We start from the raw sequence: 19,268 nt of genomic DNA on the forward strand, positions 1-19,268 counted from the left end.
ACTTATGTTCGATGTGAGACACAATTGACAATTCTTAGCCGCTCAGATTCGATGCTCGTCTTGAATTTTACTGCTGCACCTTCACGATGTCAAGAAGCGCGTTTTCTTACTTCTGACGGTGAGAGCGTGCCCGAAACGCTCCGCTCGTGATACTTGCTGCTTGTTTTATATCATTTGGTATGTGTGAACTACGCGCCTCCTACACGATTGCGATACAAATACTTATCGGCTTATCGGGCGCGAAAAAGCGAAGCCGACACAGCAAAGGTTGTATAAGAACAAAGATTGCTTTCACGAATCGGTCAAATAGAACCCGGGATTTTAGTTTAGATAATGTTCGAGATTTTATAAACAAATCAATTCTACACGGTTGTCAATTTTGTATGTAGCTACTTAATGTACTTACAGTACGTACACCCGCATTAGGTTTGATGACATAGTGAATGACAACGTATGTTGCGAAATATGCAACATTTTTCCGGCGCCAAATGCTACTGCTATTAAGAGAATATATGAAACGAATAATATATGTTACAGGTGTTAGAAAATAATCTGCAAAGGTTTTAAAACATTTGGAATCCTCGCCGTGATTAACTCTAATATTTGCAATTATAATCGAGTAATCTTGTTTCGAATGACACAAAATCGAAATATGAACACATCGAGTAAATAGGGGCGATTACTGCGATTAATGAACCAAGAAAAGTTATAGGTGTCACATATATATTTCCTAAACAAATATTCTACTCCCAGAACATTTGACAAGCAGAAAAATAGTAAGTTTTCCAATAAGAGTAATGTAGATTATTTTCGTAATTTGTTGATTTCCCCATCGCTCGCTTGAATCATGAATTGTTAAAATATTCAACAAACTGAAATACGAATTTATTCAAAATATTTATTGTGCACTTCGATGTTTGTTTTAACACTTTGGCGTCCGGCGACACCACAGTGGTTACGCACGCAAACTAGCGCCTGACTGCCGGCGACACCACAGTGGTTACGTGCGCATAGTATCTCAGTGGCCGGCGATAGCACTTGAGTATCATTTGCATTCTGTTGGGGTTTGGTTTAAGTAACAATAACATACACACACTATCAATTTTAAATGTTTTTATAAGTAGGGTAGGGGGTGAAAAACGGACATATTAAGATGAACTTTTATTATATCTTTCGAAACTCGTGTTTTACCAAACTTAAATGCAGTTTCTTGCATTTCAATGTACTGTTTTTCGAAATAATCGGTCGAAGGTTTTTCAATGTTTTTAATAAAATTAAAACAGACCGAAAAGTAGAACATTTATTTGATGATTATCCGCATTGACATATAGTGGGGGGAATACGGACATGTTTGTAATATTTATTTATGTATATCTTCGAAATTTCATGAAATTAGGGGAATAGGGTTGAGAACTTATGAAAACTAACGATAAGATTAGATTTCTATTTCTAGATCTAGATCTAGATCTATTTCTATTTCAATTTCTAATTTCCCGATAATGTCAAGAACGGGCGGCGACAAGCCAAGTAATCCGAGTTAGCGCTGCCGGCGCCAAGCGCATATTTTTTTACGAATCGTGCGGACGTCAAAGTGTTCATATATCTTTTAAAAATATGATATGTGATAACCCTATGCATCATCGATGCTTTTTCAACAAACATTCGTTCAATTAATCGAATACTTAAAGACAATTAATCGAATGAATCGGTTATTATAAAATGCCCCAACGAATGTTCCATGATCAATTGAACGTAAATTTTAGACATTTCTAGCTGTTATACGACGGTTCCCTGTTAGTTGCACCTGGTCAAAGAGAAAGCAAAACTTAACAGTATTTTTGATCATAGTTTTATATAATTTTTATGATAAGTGGAAAACAATAAATTAAACTCTTTCGTTCAAAGCAATATCGATAGTCCTGAAAAGGACTGGATGATTTCTCTGTTCATATTTTACTCGGATGTAGCAGTTGTTTACTTTTTAGCAGCGGTAGTTTTCTCCGAAGCCGCTGCTGCTTTCCTTGGCTTTGGCATCTTCGGCTTCTGTGCGTCGGTTTGCGGGGGTTTCGTTGACACCACCTCGGCGAGTTGAACGACGGGTAGCGTGTTTGATACCCTGCATGTTGTCATGCTGAACCTCGCGATGCGCTTCACTCCTCTGCCTCCTATACCTCCCTTGCCACATGAAGTCGTTTTGGTTGATGTGAAGAGGGTTATTGACCACACTTGAAGCACAGTGAAAGCACATATGTTTGTCAATCTAAGCTCTAAAGACGCGTCCACATTACGCCATCGGCCTTGGATGCCCGGTAAAGCCGAATAAATGTGGACGTACCGCCCGGGATTGCCGACGTGCCGAAAACCGACTCGAATCAAACCGAATCCAACCCGAAACAAGTGGGTCCGGTTCGAGAAAGTCGAACCAAAACAAAACAAAGTAAATTCGCGTTGACGACATTGTGCTTCGTGTGTTCGTGACGGCTTCGTGCATCTGACGGGCCTTCGGCTTCGTGCACCCGATGGGGCGTCCACATTACATAACGAACCGAATATGCCGAATATGGACGCGCCTTAAGCGTCGAACAAGAATGAGAGATCTGACTGAGCAGCAACAGCAGCAGCAGAGAAAGAGAGCATGCCTGAAACTCTCTACTCATGATGTTTGCCATTAGTAGTGGAGACGCATGCGAGACACAGCTCGATTGTTGATGTTTGGCCTTGATGTTTACCGTCGCTGCTGCTGCTACTGCCACTTAAGTTCGTGGTGAGACACAGCTCAATTGTTGGCCACTCAGATTCGATGCTGCACTTCCACGATACCAAGAACACGTTCTCGTACTTCTGACGGAGAGAGCGTGCCTACAACGCTTCGCTCGTGATGCTTGCTGCTGCCACAAGTAGTAGACCGGTTTCAGCAACCGTTGCTACTGTTTACTGCTACTTATGCTGCCATAGAAGCTCGATGTGAGGCACAGCTCACATTTTGACCGCTCGGTTTCGATGCTCTTCTCTTAAGGCGAGCCGCTTCCACTGCTGCTGCTCTTCACTTGTTGTTGGCCGTTCCACGTCCGTTGTAAGAATGGATGAGATCCACGAATACTCCTTCCTTTTATATCATTTGGTGTGTGTGAAGTAAGCGCCTCTTACTCGATTTCCATGCAGCTTGCCGGTGCCGAACGAATCGGACGCGAAATTTCGGAACGTCAATTTCGACCAATCAGGACTGTGATCTCTGTTTGGATAGGGGTTGAGGTTTTTCAATTGTTCGATAGTTAGTTACAAGATATATACTATTTTATTCAATGTGAATAATTGTTATGGAGTGCCGAAATCGTTTGATGCAAAAATCTCACCAATCCATCATGAAATGAATGAGTAATAAGCGTTTGAAATTGGACATTGTTCACGACGCGATCGATTTTCGTTTTTCAATTTGTACCCCAATATGTTCCCGAAAGACGTAATCCTACGTCAAAATGTGTTGGGAATATGGCAAGTGAAGTAAAAGTTCACTCTTTCTAGATTATTTTGAACAGATCTATTAACACGTGGCTTGACGTTGTCTGGCTGTATAATTATTTCGAATCTATTCTCTCGAGGCGGTCGTTTTTCAGAGTCACCACACACATATTGCGAAGAGATTATAGCTCGTGTGCATTCAGTTCGTTTACATGGTTTTTCGTGTCAACTCTTTCACCCACAACAGCGAGTCTCACTCGTAAAATAACCCTCAGGAAGATGAAACAACACCGTTTTCGAAGGTTGCCACTGTTCGATAATGGCAACATTCAATTTATGCGCATGTTGCCAGAATTGAACGGGTAGTGTAACACATTGTTTTCCAAATTCTCATCCCAACGGTCGCTAGCATGTGGATATACGCACCATGGAATGTACAAATTTGCGCTCATGCGCTTTTGACCATGTTTACTATCGCCATCTGCCGTATTATTCATGAATGAAGTGAGCTTTCAAAATTTTCGTGTTGAAGCTCCCAGCATGAAACGATTCACAACGAATCATATGTTATGATACTGAGTATGCTTTTATCGTTCCTTTGCGATATTATGGTAGTATAATAATCTTGGTCCAAAAAGAAAATTGAAAAAAATGTTCACTTCATTCATGTGTTGCACGGTTACCAACTTCACGTATAGAGAAATAATTTGTTTTCAAATCGAAATGTGTTGACTAATGCTTTAAATAGCAAAAACCATAAATTGAAGCTTGCAGAACGTTAAGGCCCATTTAAACGTTGCTAGTAGCTGACTTGAGAATGAGCAGCTACTGACCCGGTGAACTCGCTTGACAATTGGTTGACTCGCCTTGTCCGTTCACACAGTGTGAGCTGCTGACGAGAAACTAGATACTACAGCATTGGCTTACCAGGGATGCCAGATGATTTCTCACATGTCCATCAAATAGTCAGAAAAAGCAATCAGGTCCGAATTTGACAGATGATTGATCCGAAATCGATTTCTCTATTGGCAGTATTCGTCTCAGGTTTTCAGTTGCATTTATTTTATTTAGTTGCACAATTTTATTGCGAAATACACGCTGGCCGTGTATGAAAATACTTTGTGCTGAATTTCATCAAACTGAAGATACTATCCGCAGCAGAAAGCAGAAAGGCAAAATGATTTGGGCCAGGAATTGGATGCAAGAAAAAAGAGCAACAAATAAAATATTGAAGGAACTCTACGATGATGATCCTCTAGAGTACATAGCAGTGTTGGAAAAATCACCTGAATAAGTGGAAACACTGTATTTCATTGGTCCAAAAATACAACGCCAAGATACACTCATGAGGGATGCTATTAGGATTGGGCGATCTCGGATCGATTCTTAGAAGATCGATCTCTTCCATTCCGATTTTTTGGGTCGATATTTTGTACTCGATAAAATCGAGAAAATAGATTTTTTTGCTTTTGATCTTTTCGATCTTTTTGTAAATTAATTTTTCAGTAAACATCGACTTTTTATCTCATCAAATAGGTGACATTTGACATGGTGACATAGGTGACAACCTTTTTTTGAACATAATGTCTACATTTGGATTGCTTTTTCTACGATTTACTTCTGTTCAAATGATGACAGAGACGGAGCTAGTGGCAGCTACTGAGGGGATGAACTGTAAACGATTGCGCATAGGATCACTGAACCTGATGTTGACATCAATTACAGGCGAAAGATTGTTTTCTGGATCTGGCGCCAAAATCAAGAATCTGCTTCGACTAAATGACAGATGTATTGGCTCTTATTGTCAGCTGAGTTTTGGGCGGTTGTTAAATTTCTAATTATGCTTGTTCAATTAACTTATTGAATGAAACGACTTCCTGACAACACAAGATGAATGCCCTGTGGCTATGGCCTGAGAAAAAAAAACAAAATGCTTTTGATATTTAAATAAAAATATGAAATATGTATTCCCTGTTCAAAGAAAAGACTACATTCATATAGAACAAGCATATTCGAGAAAAACCTTTTGATTTTCAAAAATCGATTCAGTAAAGATCGATTCAGAAAAGATCGATTCTTCAGTACCGATTTAATCAGTGGATCGATCCCTAAGCCGTTTGGGAAATCGATTCGATAAGATCGATCTTTTTATAAAGATCGCCCAATCCTAGATGCTATACCTGCAAGAGTGCAATTAAAAAACGACATTGATGTGCCTTGCTTCTGGAATATCGTTCAGATTGTTGTCGATATTTTTTAGATTCTCGAAAGCATTCATAGCTAAAATAATTCCGGTAGTATGTGATGCTATAAATGGCAACCTAAAAGATTTTTTAAATTTTTTTTTAAGCTTCGTGTGACAATTTGTGAAATAAAAATGATAGTGAATTTGCATGTGGAATAAATACGCGTCAAAAATTAAAATAATGAATGGAAATGTACTTTTTAAAATCGAATATGTATTCTGTTTTTTAGAACAATACTTTATTTGCAAGTTGTGAGTAAATTTTGAATGAAAATTGTGCCTGATATTAGAGATCAAGATCAAGAAAACTATCACAAAAAGAAAGCGTGCCCCGCCAGCGTGCATAACAAAATAACAACGATTTCGTTTAGAAACTATGAGGGTTTTAAAGGGTTTGAGGGTTAAAAAAAACTCTGAAGTAGCTCGCACGCCGGATTACACATGACACTAACTGGCATGATGTGTTCACACGGTGTGAGTAGCTGCACTGCAGTAACTGACTAGACCGACTCGTATGCTTACTCGCACCGTCTGAACTCGGGTTTAGTTTAGTCAGGATGATCGAAAGTTTGCTTGAAATATTGCGCAGCCAATGATTCTATGTCGAATTAGTTCAGACAAGGACAACGCTAATGTGAAATAATTTTTTTTTCGATCGCCCCCACATGGCCAATGCTACTGTTATTTCAATACTAACTTGTTAGCCGAGTTACTCAGTTGTATTACGGAATTACTTTAAAAAATGAAATAACATTAGCCAACGTGGTTCCGCAGAATGTTCAAACGTTCGCAAGCTTACATCTGCCAGGCGTTGAAAAAAGTTAGGCCGAAAGGTTTGACCAACAGAATACACAGAGAAACAATTATGACCCGTGCAATCCCAATGCCATTGGATGACCTAAATTACTTCAGAAAATGTTTCGTTTTGAATGGTGAAAGTTACTTTCCACTGTTATAGACCAAGATGTTATTCAGATAACAATTCTACTGGATCTTCAAGTAAGAAATACACACTTGAACACATGTTTTAGTCAAAGATAATGCTTTATTTCATCATATCTAAGGGGGGGGGGGGGGTGGTTGGTTTCCAAACGATAGTTCAAGCTTAGTGGTTTGGATATTAATCAAGATGTATACCAATGCTTAAGTTAAAGGGAAATATTGACCTCATTTCTTTAAAGAAATATCATACGTGTTCCACAAAAAAAATTATCGCATTATGCAAAAAAAAACAAATCTTCATCGCAATAAAATCATATAAGGTACACCGGGGCAAGTTGAAATTCGGGGTAAGTTAAACCGGAAAACATAACTTTTACTAGGAATGATGGATTGACGTGATAAAAATATATATATATGTAAGTTAAACACCACCCTATCGGACCCAACCGCTATCGGAACCACTCCAACATCACCCATGGAGTCTAACAGCGGAACAGCGTGGTCAGCGATATCGGACAGTCGTGTACTGCCAGCGAAATTAACTGGAACCAGCAAGAATGCAGCCGCGGTATTTGACACCGCTAACGTGCCATCGTTGTCTGGTGCTAAGTAATCAGTTTTGGCAGGGCAGTTAGGCTTCGGAAACAGCAAAGATTAACATTACATTTTCTTTCAACCCACCTTAAGACAGCCATTACCAGAATATTGGAATGCTTTAACGCAATCCGCGTCTTTGTTTACTTTCCCTTGTTCCGTGAAATCAAAACAAACATTTTTGCGCGCTGACTCAATCGGTCCGAAAACACAGATTTTTTCAAAAATATCGCCAGAATCGCAGGTCAGGTAATCAAATAGGGATAATCAAGAGTAGTGGTTTTGAAATGTAAACTGAAAAATCTTTTCTCGTATATCTCTGAGCTTTAAATACTCATGTTTTACAACCCTGGGGTAAGTTGAAACCAGTGAAAATCGACTATTTTTCAAACATTGCTGCAGATATCGGAGGTTATTTGTCGGTGATTGCTGTGTGGCTGTGTGAATAATAATGATAAAGTGCGTTGCGTAATATTTGAATATTTAAATGATCCCATAAAGCTCATTAGTGGCCGTTTCGAGTGGCTCTACTCTGACTTGAAAGCGTCTAAAATAGTATTCTTGATGTTATTGTTTCGATTATTAATTCCTAGTATGTAGTGTCCATGTTGTGTGTATTCTACTACTCCCACACATCTCAAGTGTACCAAAATCCTTTTTCCAAATGTTAATATGTTATTCCTTCGATTCAGTGCATCATAAATCAGTTGTCGAGAAGCGAGAAGCGAAACCGCACATCAAACTCATGATAGTTCCGCGTTTCAACTTACCCCGCTCTACGGACAAGTTGAAACAATGAATATGAAAACAAAAAAACATTTTCAAAATTGATATTTTTCGAAACATCCTGTGTGAGTCCCTATTTTTTTTATCGAAAGTCATCATGTTGCAAACAGATTTCAGTTTAATGATTTAGTGATTTTTTAAGATAACTTTCAAGTTGTACTTCGAAAACATCGTTTCAACTTGTCCCGGTGTACCTCATACCAAAAAACTGCAATTCAACGAATTCAGTGCCAGTGTCGTCCTTTTGCAGATATTTTAATATTTGTATGTTCAGTATACCTGTATCATGACTGAGGTTCATTGACTGAGGTTCATTGAATAGCTGATATTGGGTTTTTTCAAAACTATTTCATTTTTCAAATAAAAAAGTTACTCGTTTCTCCTTTTTCTACATATATTTTTATTGTACAGGGTTTTCCATTTCGGGCTTCCGAAAGTATACAGCCCTGCGCTGACAACCGTTTGACATAGCTGTCAACTAAAGCGTCATATCGTTAGTTGAATGTCTGCCATTTTACAATATGGATCGCTTTAGCATCGCACAGCGTGTTAGTTTTGTTAAATTATACTTTAAAAATGATGAAAAACCGGCAAATGTTTTTCGAGCATTACGGACGGACCTACAGAGCACACAATCGCTAATGTAGTGCGTAAATTAGAACAAACTGGATCCGTAGCGGATATTGTGAAACCTGTGCATCATCGTAATGTGCGTTCGGCCGAAAATATTGCTGCTGTTGCTGCCAGTGTGGAGGATGACCCGAATGTTTCGATTCCACGGCGTGCTCAGCAATTGGGCTTGTCAAACACATCATTGTGGCGAATTTTGCATTTGGACTTGCACCTACATCCAAATAAAGTCCAACTGGTACAAAAATTAGAGCGTGGTGACCATGGAATGCGACGGGCATACGTTGATTGGGTGAACGAACAACAGCAGCAAAATGCTGAATTTTCGCATCAAATTGTCTTCAGCGATGAGGCACATTTCGAGCTCGGTGACTATGTGAACACCCAAAATTTCCGTATATGGGGCTCAGAAAATCCACACGTGATTGTTGAGAGGCCATTGCATCCGTCAAAAGTCACTGTTTGGTGCGCATTATGGTCTGGTGAAGTCATCGCGCCGTATTTCTTTGAAAATGAGGACGGCGAGACGGTAACTGTGAATGGTGAGCGCTATGGCCGCATGTTAACCGATTTTTTTTGCCACAAATTGAAGATATGGATACGGATGACATGTGGTTTCAGCAGGACGGCGCCACGTGCCACACAACACGACCGAACATGGTCATAATGCGAACGAAATTTGAGGGACGCATAATTTCGCGTTTTGGTGATGCCAATTGGCTCTCCAGATCATACGATTTGAACCCGCTAGACTTTTTTTTGTGGGGTTATGCGAAAGACCGTGTCTATGCCAACTCTCCGCAAACTCTTGAACATTTGAAAGACAACATTCGTGAAGTTATTACCGAGATACCGCCCCATATGTGCCGAAAAGTCATCGAAAATTTCCTGTTCCGGATCAAGGTGTGCGAGGAAGCTCTAGGTGGACATTTGAATGATGTTGTATTTCACACATAATGGCATAAACCAAACTTTAATTAGAAATTAAAGTTCATCGAAATTCGAATTCTAAGTGTGTTTTATTTAGATTTACTTTCGGAATTTAAAGTTGGAAAACACTGTATAATTGGAAACATGCATTTTTATGTTCAAGCTATCGCCAGTCATATTTATTACATTTGTTTGCGTCAGATTAACCAATCAAAATTGTGAAAAATTCAGCCACTCAATTGCAACGTAAATCCACCAACCCATCTATTATAACGGGCACAGATTAATATATTTGTTGTATTGTTGATCTTTTTGTGATGGAATAAAAGCATTGCATTTGCGAATGTTTTTCTTCCATTAGATTGTTCGTCAGATTTCATATTACTTCCGAGCCAAATGTTTGGTGATGTTTTTCGTGTTTTTTTCCTGGATATAATCCGAGTACATGGCAGCAGATGACAATATCATTGTTTATTTTAAAACGGAAAAAAATGTTACATCGCCTATCATCACTTGCAGTGCTTCAATGAAAGGGGTAAACGCAATCATTTGTCGAAAATATTATGTTGAATATTTGCTCTGCTTTCTAAAGTACCACATGATCTCACATGTGCTTGGAAAGCATCATTGAGCATATTTAACGGAATGGTCTCAGTGGCTGGATGACTGCTGACTATTAATTTTGTAGTGTACTTTTTCGAATCAGTCACGGGCGTGGGCCTCGATTTTCAATTTCCATTTGTATGATGTTTTCAGAGAAAATGGCGTTCTTTCAAATCCTACTAAATAACGGGGAAGATACACAGAGCCAAGAGTGCAATAAATCTACTCAAGAAACATTATCACATTGACGTTTGATCAGGCATAGTGTCACTACAGTTACTTGAAGCGCTTATAAACATCTCAAAACATCGCATTGAGTGGTTATTGTTAATATCATACACAATCTAACATAGTTCTCTAAATACTGTTTAAGTACAAAATATCTACCGTAATATTTACTAAATTTCGTTTCAAATTCGTTTGGTTTAATTCGGCCTAACTTATTCACAGAACCTCGTCCGCCGGGGCAGGTTTGCTCGGGGGTTGCTCTCGTAGGTCGGCACACACCCCGTCGTCCCATTTTGCCGCAGTCCCGTGTCGCTGGTGTTGTGCTTCTAGCAGTGGCAGCTTCATGTGTCTGAGATCTACCGAACTTCTACGCCATGCACTGCTGCTGGTCCCGTTCCGTTTGGATATTTCTCTGTTCAATGCCACCAAAAGTTCGTCGGATGTGAGCCTCGTTTCTGCCAGACCACTGCCGGTGCCGATATTTGGTTCTGTAGCCGTTGCTGTCATTGTTGCGTTGTTTGAGGGACTTCGATCGTTTGGGGAGGTTGATTCTGTGCCGTTGCGAGATCGCTGCTGCCTTCTGCTGCAGCTGCCGCCGCCACCGCTTGTGTACTCCTTCAGTCAGACCTTTTCCTCGCCCGGGACGGGGGGACCACAGCGAACGAACTGCAAGCGAAGCGACTAATATTAAATGTATTTTTGAATTTCTGTTCGTTTTGGATTTGGGATGAACTGTGAAGCAAGTTGTGAGTGATAAGGTATGGGAAAGCATAATACTAACACCAGGGAATACCATTTTTCCCATAGGAGCACAGGAGAACACAAGAGGGAGGAATTCAAAGACATTTTATATACATACATGTACAATACTGTTGAACGGGTAGCTAAAAATTTGATATTCCACTAAAGTTCTATGTTTTATATTTGGTCGTGTTCTGAAGCCATAAAATATCACGGATTATGTGGTGCAATAATGTTGAAAATAAATAAATAAATAAGACTACTTTATGGTATTATTTTATAAAAAGAGACCCCTCAAATTAGCATTGACATATTTATTAAGGCTCTTCTACAATGTTTTGTACCAGATAGTGTAGTTTATGAGAGTAAAATAAGAAAATACAAGGACCTAATCAGAATTACCTTTCTTTGACTAAGTCCTCGTAGTCACGTAAGAACCACTGCGCCATTTTCAAACAACGGCCTGTTATTTACTGAAGGCAATAGTTTTTTTTTCGATTTAGATAATGTATGTTGATGATATAACCTTGAGTAACTAACATTTTCTTTTTCGAATTTTTGCAATTTATCTGCACATTTAACTCGTTAATCGGTGTTATGTCTGAGCGAACTAAGCGGACTAATTTGATAGAAATGAGATAATGACTTTGCTGTAATCAGATCAAAAACTTGTTAAAAGATACAAAGGATATAGCTCAAATTTGCCATTCGACTGGTTAAAAGTCGCATTACTGTGAGATGTAGAAAATGAATGAATTTGACTGATCTTTACACCTTGATGTATAGTAGTAGTAGTTTTTCACACCACTTTACCCCGAACTCTTCGAGTCGAGAGGGAGCGTTTCTATTTAATGATTAGCTGCATCCGAATAACCAGTATATCGCATCGGCTAATTACAAAAATACAAATTATAAAGTTGTGAAAAATCAACAAACTCATTTCTATTCTATCTCCCAGTTAACTGCGAATATTCCGTTCCGAATATTGCTAGCGTAGCTCATAAGTATATTTGTGAAAACTCCGAGATTTAATCAATACAACATGAGAGAGTAACAAAAATACGCATTAAAATGAAAAATTTAAATGAGGAAATATGAAAACGATGCGGGAGACTTCGCTGATTCATTTTTAGAAATTAGTGCAGGTACAACCAACTTGCCGTCTTCTTTTCTTCCCGTATTGTTCTTTGAGGCTAAGAGATCATTTTGAAATTAACAAGGGCTTTGGAATATTTTTTTCGAAAATAAAGCAGGTAATTTTAATATAAAATATAAAGCATAGATGTTTTTCAAATGTGAAAAGAATTGGAATGAAAAAAAAATGATACTTACATACACTCTGTCCAACTTCTATAAGATCAGGTGATGATCATGCTGCTTTGTGCCATTGGAAACAAACAACGTTTCAATTTATATTCTAGTGTATTTGTATTGGTAACTATCATACACTGCATAATTTGCATATGTGTGTGTGTAGGCAAGCGTTGAGCGTAAACAAAAGTTTTTGTACTTTTCAAGTGTCATGTTTCTATACGACCAGTTACGTTTTCCGTTGTTTTTAGTTAGTTTAATTAATAAATCTAGAAAATGCCGAAAGAAAAATTGCTCACGGATAGATAATAACGACAAATCGATGCCATTTCACCAAGAAATGTTGGAATAAGAGAAAATGCTCGTCGGATTGAACGATCCCATCAATTAGTTCTCAATTATTTGACGTATCCTCAAGGATACGTTAAAAGAAGAGAGCTCCACGTAAATCGAAGCTTTTTGACCGGGATAAGCGGAAAATAATTGAGGGGCTTAGAATGAAAGGGGTATAAGTGATTTCATCGATTTCTCTACATCGACTCTCTCTTTTGGTCATAACTTAGCTGCAAATACATTCCCAGCTGTATTTGACAATGCGGAAGACAGGTCAGAGCCTCATCTATCGGATTCTATAGCAAACTCAAATTAGAACGTTTTTGCAGTTGAGATATTAACTAAAGAAAAAGTTGGTGAAGAGAAATCGATCAAGTCACTTACACCCCTTGCATTCTAAGCCCCTCAATTATAACAGCTTCGAATACTTCAGAATCGCTTATGCAAATAAAGCAATCTTTGAATTTATATGTTTCACGGGAGACAATCCGTCAAATTTTGGTAAAAAGTCCCTACACAAAGAGGGCTGAAAAGGTTAAAGCTTTTAATCTTACACCATCTCACATCAAAAGACGTCTGAGTTTTGCCAAAGCTCACATGAATCAACAGTGGGACATGGTATTTCATGACAAAGTACGTTTTCAAAAGAATACGTTTGGCTTTATACCATAACGAAAAGTTCTTCAATTATTTTTTACTTTTAACTTTGCTAGGTTATCTTCAGTGACGAAAAAAGGTCCATTTTGGATGGTTTCAACGGATAATGGCGTGATTTAGGGAAAGGGGAACAGTACCTTTCAACCATGAATTTTGGTGGAGGCCTCTGCACGGTTTGGGTTGGATTCTGTGCAACTAGAGAGCTCAAGATAGCTTTCACATAATTCAAGGATTACATACATGTTCTGAAATCCTCTCTCCTACTCCTCTCTCACACGAAACTCCCATTCCAGCAAAAAACTGCTACTATTCATACCAGCAGGGAAACTAAGCGATGGATTAGGGACCAAAAACTTAATTTTTTGGTCTGACTTTTGGTCTCTGTCTCCAGACTTGAATCCTGTTGAAAATCTTGAGGGGACCCTTGTACGTAGAATCTACACTGAAGGAATGGTCGCAATTTCGGAAAAATTTAAAATTTGGTAAATAGTATTCCAACACGAGTTTTCAAGGTTATTAGTCGAAATGGCGAGGTTGCCAACTGTTGACATGTAAATCAGTCGATCGTTTTGAATTTTTCATTGATAATACTTATGAACTAGAAAAAGGTCTTATAGTAACTGGACAGCTGTAATTATCATATTTAAGCACAATAAATAAACAAACAACTCATTTGAACGAAATAGACTTTAAATATACTTTATCCTAAGCAATCTACAATATATGAATGTATCTTGTTGAAATTCTAACTGTTTGTTTTGCAACGAAACATAGTCAGGGTGGTCTTATAGTAGTTGGACAGAGTGTGTTGAAGTAGTATATATAAATGGAGCCAATGGGAATGGGAAGGTTTTAGGGGGGCAAGAAACATTTCTACAAGGTTTTCCAAGTTTAAATTCCGAAAGTAAATTGAAATAAATCACACTTGGAATTCGAATTTCGATGAAACTTTTATTTCATATTAAAGTTTGGTTTATGCCATTATGTGTGAAATACAACATCATTCAAATGTCCACCTAGGGCTTCCTCGCACACCTTGATCCAGGTAATTTTCGATGACTTTTCGGCACATATGGGGCGGTATCGCGGTCATAACTTCACGAATGTTGTCTTTCAAATGTTCAAGAGTTTGCGGAGAGTTGGCATAGACACGGTCTTTCGCATAACCCCACAAAAAAAAGTCTAGCGGGTTCAAATCGTATGATCTGGACAGCCAATTGGCATCACCAAAACGCGAAATTATGCGTCCCTCAAATTTCGTTCGCAATATGACCATGTTCGGTCGTGTTGTGTGGCACGTGGCGCCGTCCTGCTGAAACCATATGTCATCCGTACCCATATCTTCAATTTGTTGCAAAAAAAAATCGGTTAACATGCGGCCATTCACAGTTACCGTCTCGCCGTCCTCATTTTCAAAGAAATACGGCGCGATGACTTCACCAGACCATAATGCGCACCAAACAGTGACTTTTGGCGGATGCAATGGCCTCTCAACAATCACGTGTGGATTTTCTGAGCCCCATATACGGAAATTTTGGGTGTTCACATAGCCACCGAGCTCGAAATGTGCCTCATCGCTGAAGAAAATTTGATGCGAAAATTCAGCATTTTGCTGCTGTTGTTCGTTCACCCAATCGACGTATGCCCGACGCATTCCATGGTCACCACGCTCTAATTTTTGTACCAGTTGGACTTTATATGGATGTAGGTGCAAGTCCAAATGCAAAATTCGCCACAATCCAGTTTGTTCGAATTTACGCACTACATTAGCGATTGTGTGCTCTGTAGGCCGTCCATGACGACCAAAATCCGTCTGTAATGCTCGAAAAACATTTGCCGGTTTTTCATCATTTTTATAGTATAATTTAACAAAATTAACACGTTGTGCGATGCTAAAATGATCCATATTGTAAAATGGCAGACATTCAACTAACGATATGACGCTTCGGTTGACAGCTATGTCAAACGGTTGTCAGCGCAGGGCTGTATACTTTCGGAAGCCCGAAATGGAAAACCCTGTATGGTAAATAGCAGTGTTTGGATTTCGATCAATATCGAATGATACACAATGTGTAATCATTCGCAAGTAACCTCTCACGAACATATAACCAAATATGAGTGAATCATTCAGATACTTGCATGAATGACAGTAATCACTTGTGTTACACTAAATGATTGAACCAAGAGAGGAACGAAGAATGTTGATTGCATATCCGAACTGTACCAAACATCGCACACCATTTACGAAGTCTGCATACAAGTTTGAACCGAATATCGTCCCGTTCCACTATAGTGCAAACCACTGCACAGACAAGCGCAGAGTAAAACTATGTGGTCTGTATGAATGTATATATTTCATGGGATAGCAGCGTTAAAAATTAAAAATATAATCTGACTACCCTTCCCTTAGCTTCTATCGAGCTAAATAATCATATAGTTTACACTCTCTGAGACTTAAGAATCAGGATCTACTACATTAGTTGAATATTAATCATTCGCTTTGCGTAGTCCGTATAAATAATCCTGCTGTTTCATGATGCATGGAGAGGTTTGATAAGTTTATGTCAGAGGCAAAAAAGAAAATAAACTTTCTGCACCGAAAGCGTACATGACATGGCATACAAATGAAACGCAAATTAAAAAATTAAAAATTTTCGGAAAAATCTGAAGGAAAATGGGAAAACTCGGAAAATTTATTTCACATATGTTCTACAATTACATTATGACAAGCGTTGTTAGTTCATTTGATGTTTGCGGCAACGAAATTGATCTTTGTTCGAAAGTGAAAATGGATTTTAATGTGATAAAACGCACTCCTATATCTTCTTCTATCTATATAAACAAAATGGATCGTCGAATGCGTTGATAAGAGCAGAACTCAAGAAAGGAATTATCCGATTTAGGGCTGTTTCATATTTTCATATTTTCTGTATCAAACATTTATTCCAAGTAACGGAGAAAAATATTATTTGCAAGTGATTGAAAAATCTTGAACGAGAATTATGTTTAAAAAATATATTTTATAATGACGAGTTTTGGTAGAAGTAAAGGGTGTGTCACATCAAATTGCATCACGGAAAAAACGCTGTAGAAATTCGCCCAGTAGACCGATCCTTTTGAAAATTTTAGACAGTAAAATAAAAACTATTAAACAACTTTTGGAATTTTCTTTTTATTCATACTTCGAGCCCAAGCCCGTATGCTCGCACCTTCCTCTTTACCCCGTCCATAAGGTTCTGTACAGCGTCAGGTTGTAGTTTTTTTTTTAACAGAAATCCATTTTCTATTGAAGTCCGCCTCCGATTTGACAACTTTTGGGTTCTTCCGGAGGGCCTGCTTCATAATCGCCCAATATTTCTCTATTGGGCGAAGCTCCGGCGCGTTGGGCGGGTTCATTTCCTTTGGCACGAAGGTGACCCCGTTGGCTTCGTACCATTCCAACACGTCCTTTGAATAGTGGCACGAAGCGAGATCCGGCCAGAAGATGGTCGGGCCCTCGTGCTGCTTCAATAGTGGTAGTAAGCGCTTCTGTAGGCACTCCCTAAGGTAAACCTGCCCGTTTACCGTGCCGGTCATCACGAAAGGGGCGCTCCGCTTTCCGCAAGAGCAGATCGCTTGCCACACCATGTACTTTTTGGCAAACTTGGATAGTTTCTGCTCGCGAATCTCCTCCGGAACGCTGAATTTGTCCTCTGCGAAGAAAAACAACAGGCCCGGCAGCTGACGAAAGTCAGTTTCGTCGTCCATTACCAGGCAATGCGGCTTCGTCAGCATTTCGGTGTACAGCTTCCGGGCTCGCGTCTTCCCCACTATGTTTTGCCTTTCGTCGCGGTTAGGAGCCTTCTGAACCTTGTATGTACGCAGGCTCTCCCGCTGCTTGGTCCGCTGGACGAATGAACTTGACAAATTCAGCTTATTGGCGACATCCCGGACCGAACTTCTCGATCACGTCTAAACTGCTTAACTACGCGCTTGTGATCTTTTTCACTGACGGAGCATCCATGTTCGCCGTTCTTCACCTTCCGGTCGATGGTTAGGTTCTCGAAGTATCGTTTTAGTACTCTGCTGACCGTAGATTGGACGATTCCCAGCATCTTACCGATGTCCCGATGTGACAACTCCGGATTCTCGAAATGAGTGCACAGGATTAATTCACGACGCTCTTTTTCGTTCGACGACATTTTTCCAAATTTACGAAAAATTGACAGTGAAGCATGGCCAACGTGATCTATACACTCTTATCTGATTATAAGCGAAAGCTGAAGATATAATTCCTAAAAATTAAATTTCTACAGCGTTTTTTCCGTGATGCAATTTGATGTGACACACCCTTTACTAGGAATTTTAGAGTAAAAGGTAATTTCAAAGGGTAGATTAGAAGATCAAACAATGAACAGTTCTGCGATTGAACCCATGAACGTGCGCTTAGTGAGAAAACGTAAATGTGATAACGAAAAATAAATGTTGGGTAGGACGAAATTTGCCGGGTCACCTGGTTTTTAATAAATTATTATTATATTACATTCCATCTTAAGGCTATCTCAGTTAATACATATGACAGTAAGCGTTTTTTCATGAATAATCATATTATTGCTATTATTGGTATTGAATTGGTAGTGGTTGAGTCAACCTCTGACTCGACATTCACTACTGGTTGTAGTTATAATTGGCTTTCAAACCAATTATGTGGAAAATCATCCATTTCAAGGAGCATTATTCCAACTTTATGCAAGCGTATTTTATACGATACGATACCCGTGCGTTCTATCTATTTCACCATTCAGTTCGAAGTCCCACATAATCTGTTGCCGCAAGTCGTCGCATGCATGAAATTTCACTAGACACGGATATCTTATAAAGGTATCGTCAGATAGCGATCCACCCGATGATTTACACCTTCTGCGCAAGGTCTGGAAATACAACAAAGTTCCCGATCCTCATTTTAGTGAATTCAACACCGTGACATACAACTCAGATCCAATAAAATAAATATCACTCATAGAGCTTTTAGCATTTTTATATTAATAGCCTGGTTTTGGTCATCGAAGGGGCGTATGGAGGCATATTGCATCACAAACCTGAGCTATAGTTGTGCAACTCCCGGTGATCAATTCAGGTCGTCCCAATGGTGGAAAGATCCGTTCTGGTTATTCGATTCATTTGTTTGGAAAGATAACTTCGATCAGAAAAGTCAATGCACATGACAGCAGTTGTGCGATCAATTTATTCCTCAGCCGTCATCACTCTCATCAAATTATTCTTAGTTGCGTTAAATTTGAGAAATGTTTTAATCCAATGTTTGAATCTGTTCATTGAAGATAGCGTTTTTCAGCTCTGTGACGGGCTGAAGCACTCTCCGTGTTTGTTTGAACAGATCCATTTGATCCTACTTCCAGCATTGCATCATGTTTCCATCCTCCACACCGAATTGGACCATATGATGGTAGTTCATCCTGGTCCTCGCATTATGACCACACACATTGTAGAGCGTTCCAGGCCATACAAACTCCGTGACATCGTACGAAATGAAATTGTATCTGCATAAGATTGTTCAGGATTCAGTTGACGGTACCATTGGGTGTCGTTTGTATCACTCCTGCTGGATTAATTCTGAACATCGGGAAAAAAATCAGCGTTTACCTACGTCATCTGCACCAGTTTAAACAACCAAAGGAAATTTCTTATGATTTCTCCAAAATCCTTGTTAGAATACTAGTGCTTGTGTAGAACACAGCTGATACATCTCTCCTCAAATTTAATATAAGCGCGTTTTCGAGAAGAAGAAATTCCACACAAAAACTCCATATAG

General features: G+C 39.1%; 1 protein-coding gene across 6 annotated transcripts in view; it reads right to left on the reverse strand.

The window, feature by feature from the left end:
• Positions 1-10,395: 10,395 nt before the first annotated feature.
• LOC129776352 (calcitonin gene-related peptide type 1 receptor) overlaps positions 10,396-19,268 on the reverse strand; it is a 180,439-nt gene continuing 171,566 nt past the window's right edge. For 4 of the 6 annotated variants that reach the window (XM_055781941.1, XM_055781937.1, XM_055781940.1 and 1 more), the window contains one exon: positions 10,396-11,098. In XM_055781941.1, the coding sequence (XP_055637916.1) occupies positions 11,039-11,098 (60 nt within the window). In that variant the 3' untranslated portion in view covers positions 10,396-11,038. The remainder of the gene's footprint in view (positions 11,099-19,268) is intronic. The other 2 variants (XM_055781944.1, XM_055781943.1) reach the window with 1 other exon arrangement.

Source organism: Toxorhynchites rutilus, chromosome 3 (genome assembly GCF_029784135.1).
Source record: "Toxorhynchites rutilus septentrionalis strain SRP chromosome 3, ASM2978413v1, whole genome shotgun sequence".
NCBI classification, from domain to species: domain Eukaryota; kingdom Metazoa; phylum Arthropoda; class Insecta; order Diptera; family Culicidae; genus Toxorhynchites; species Toxorhynchites rutilus.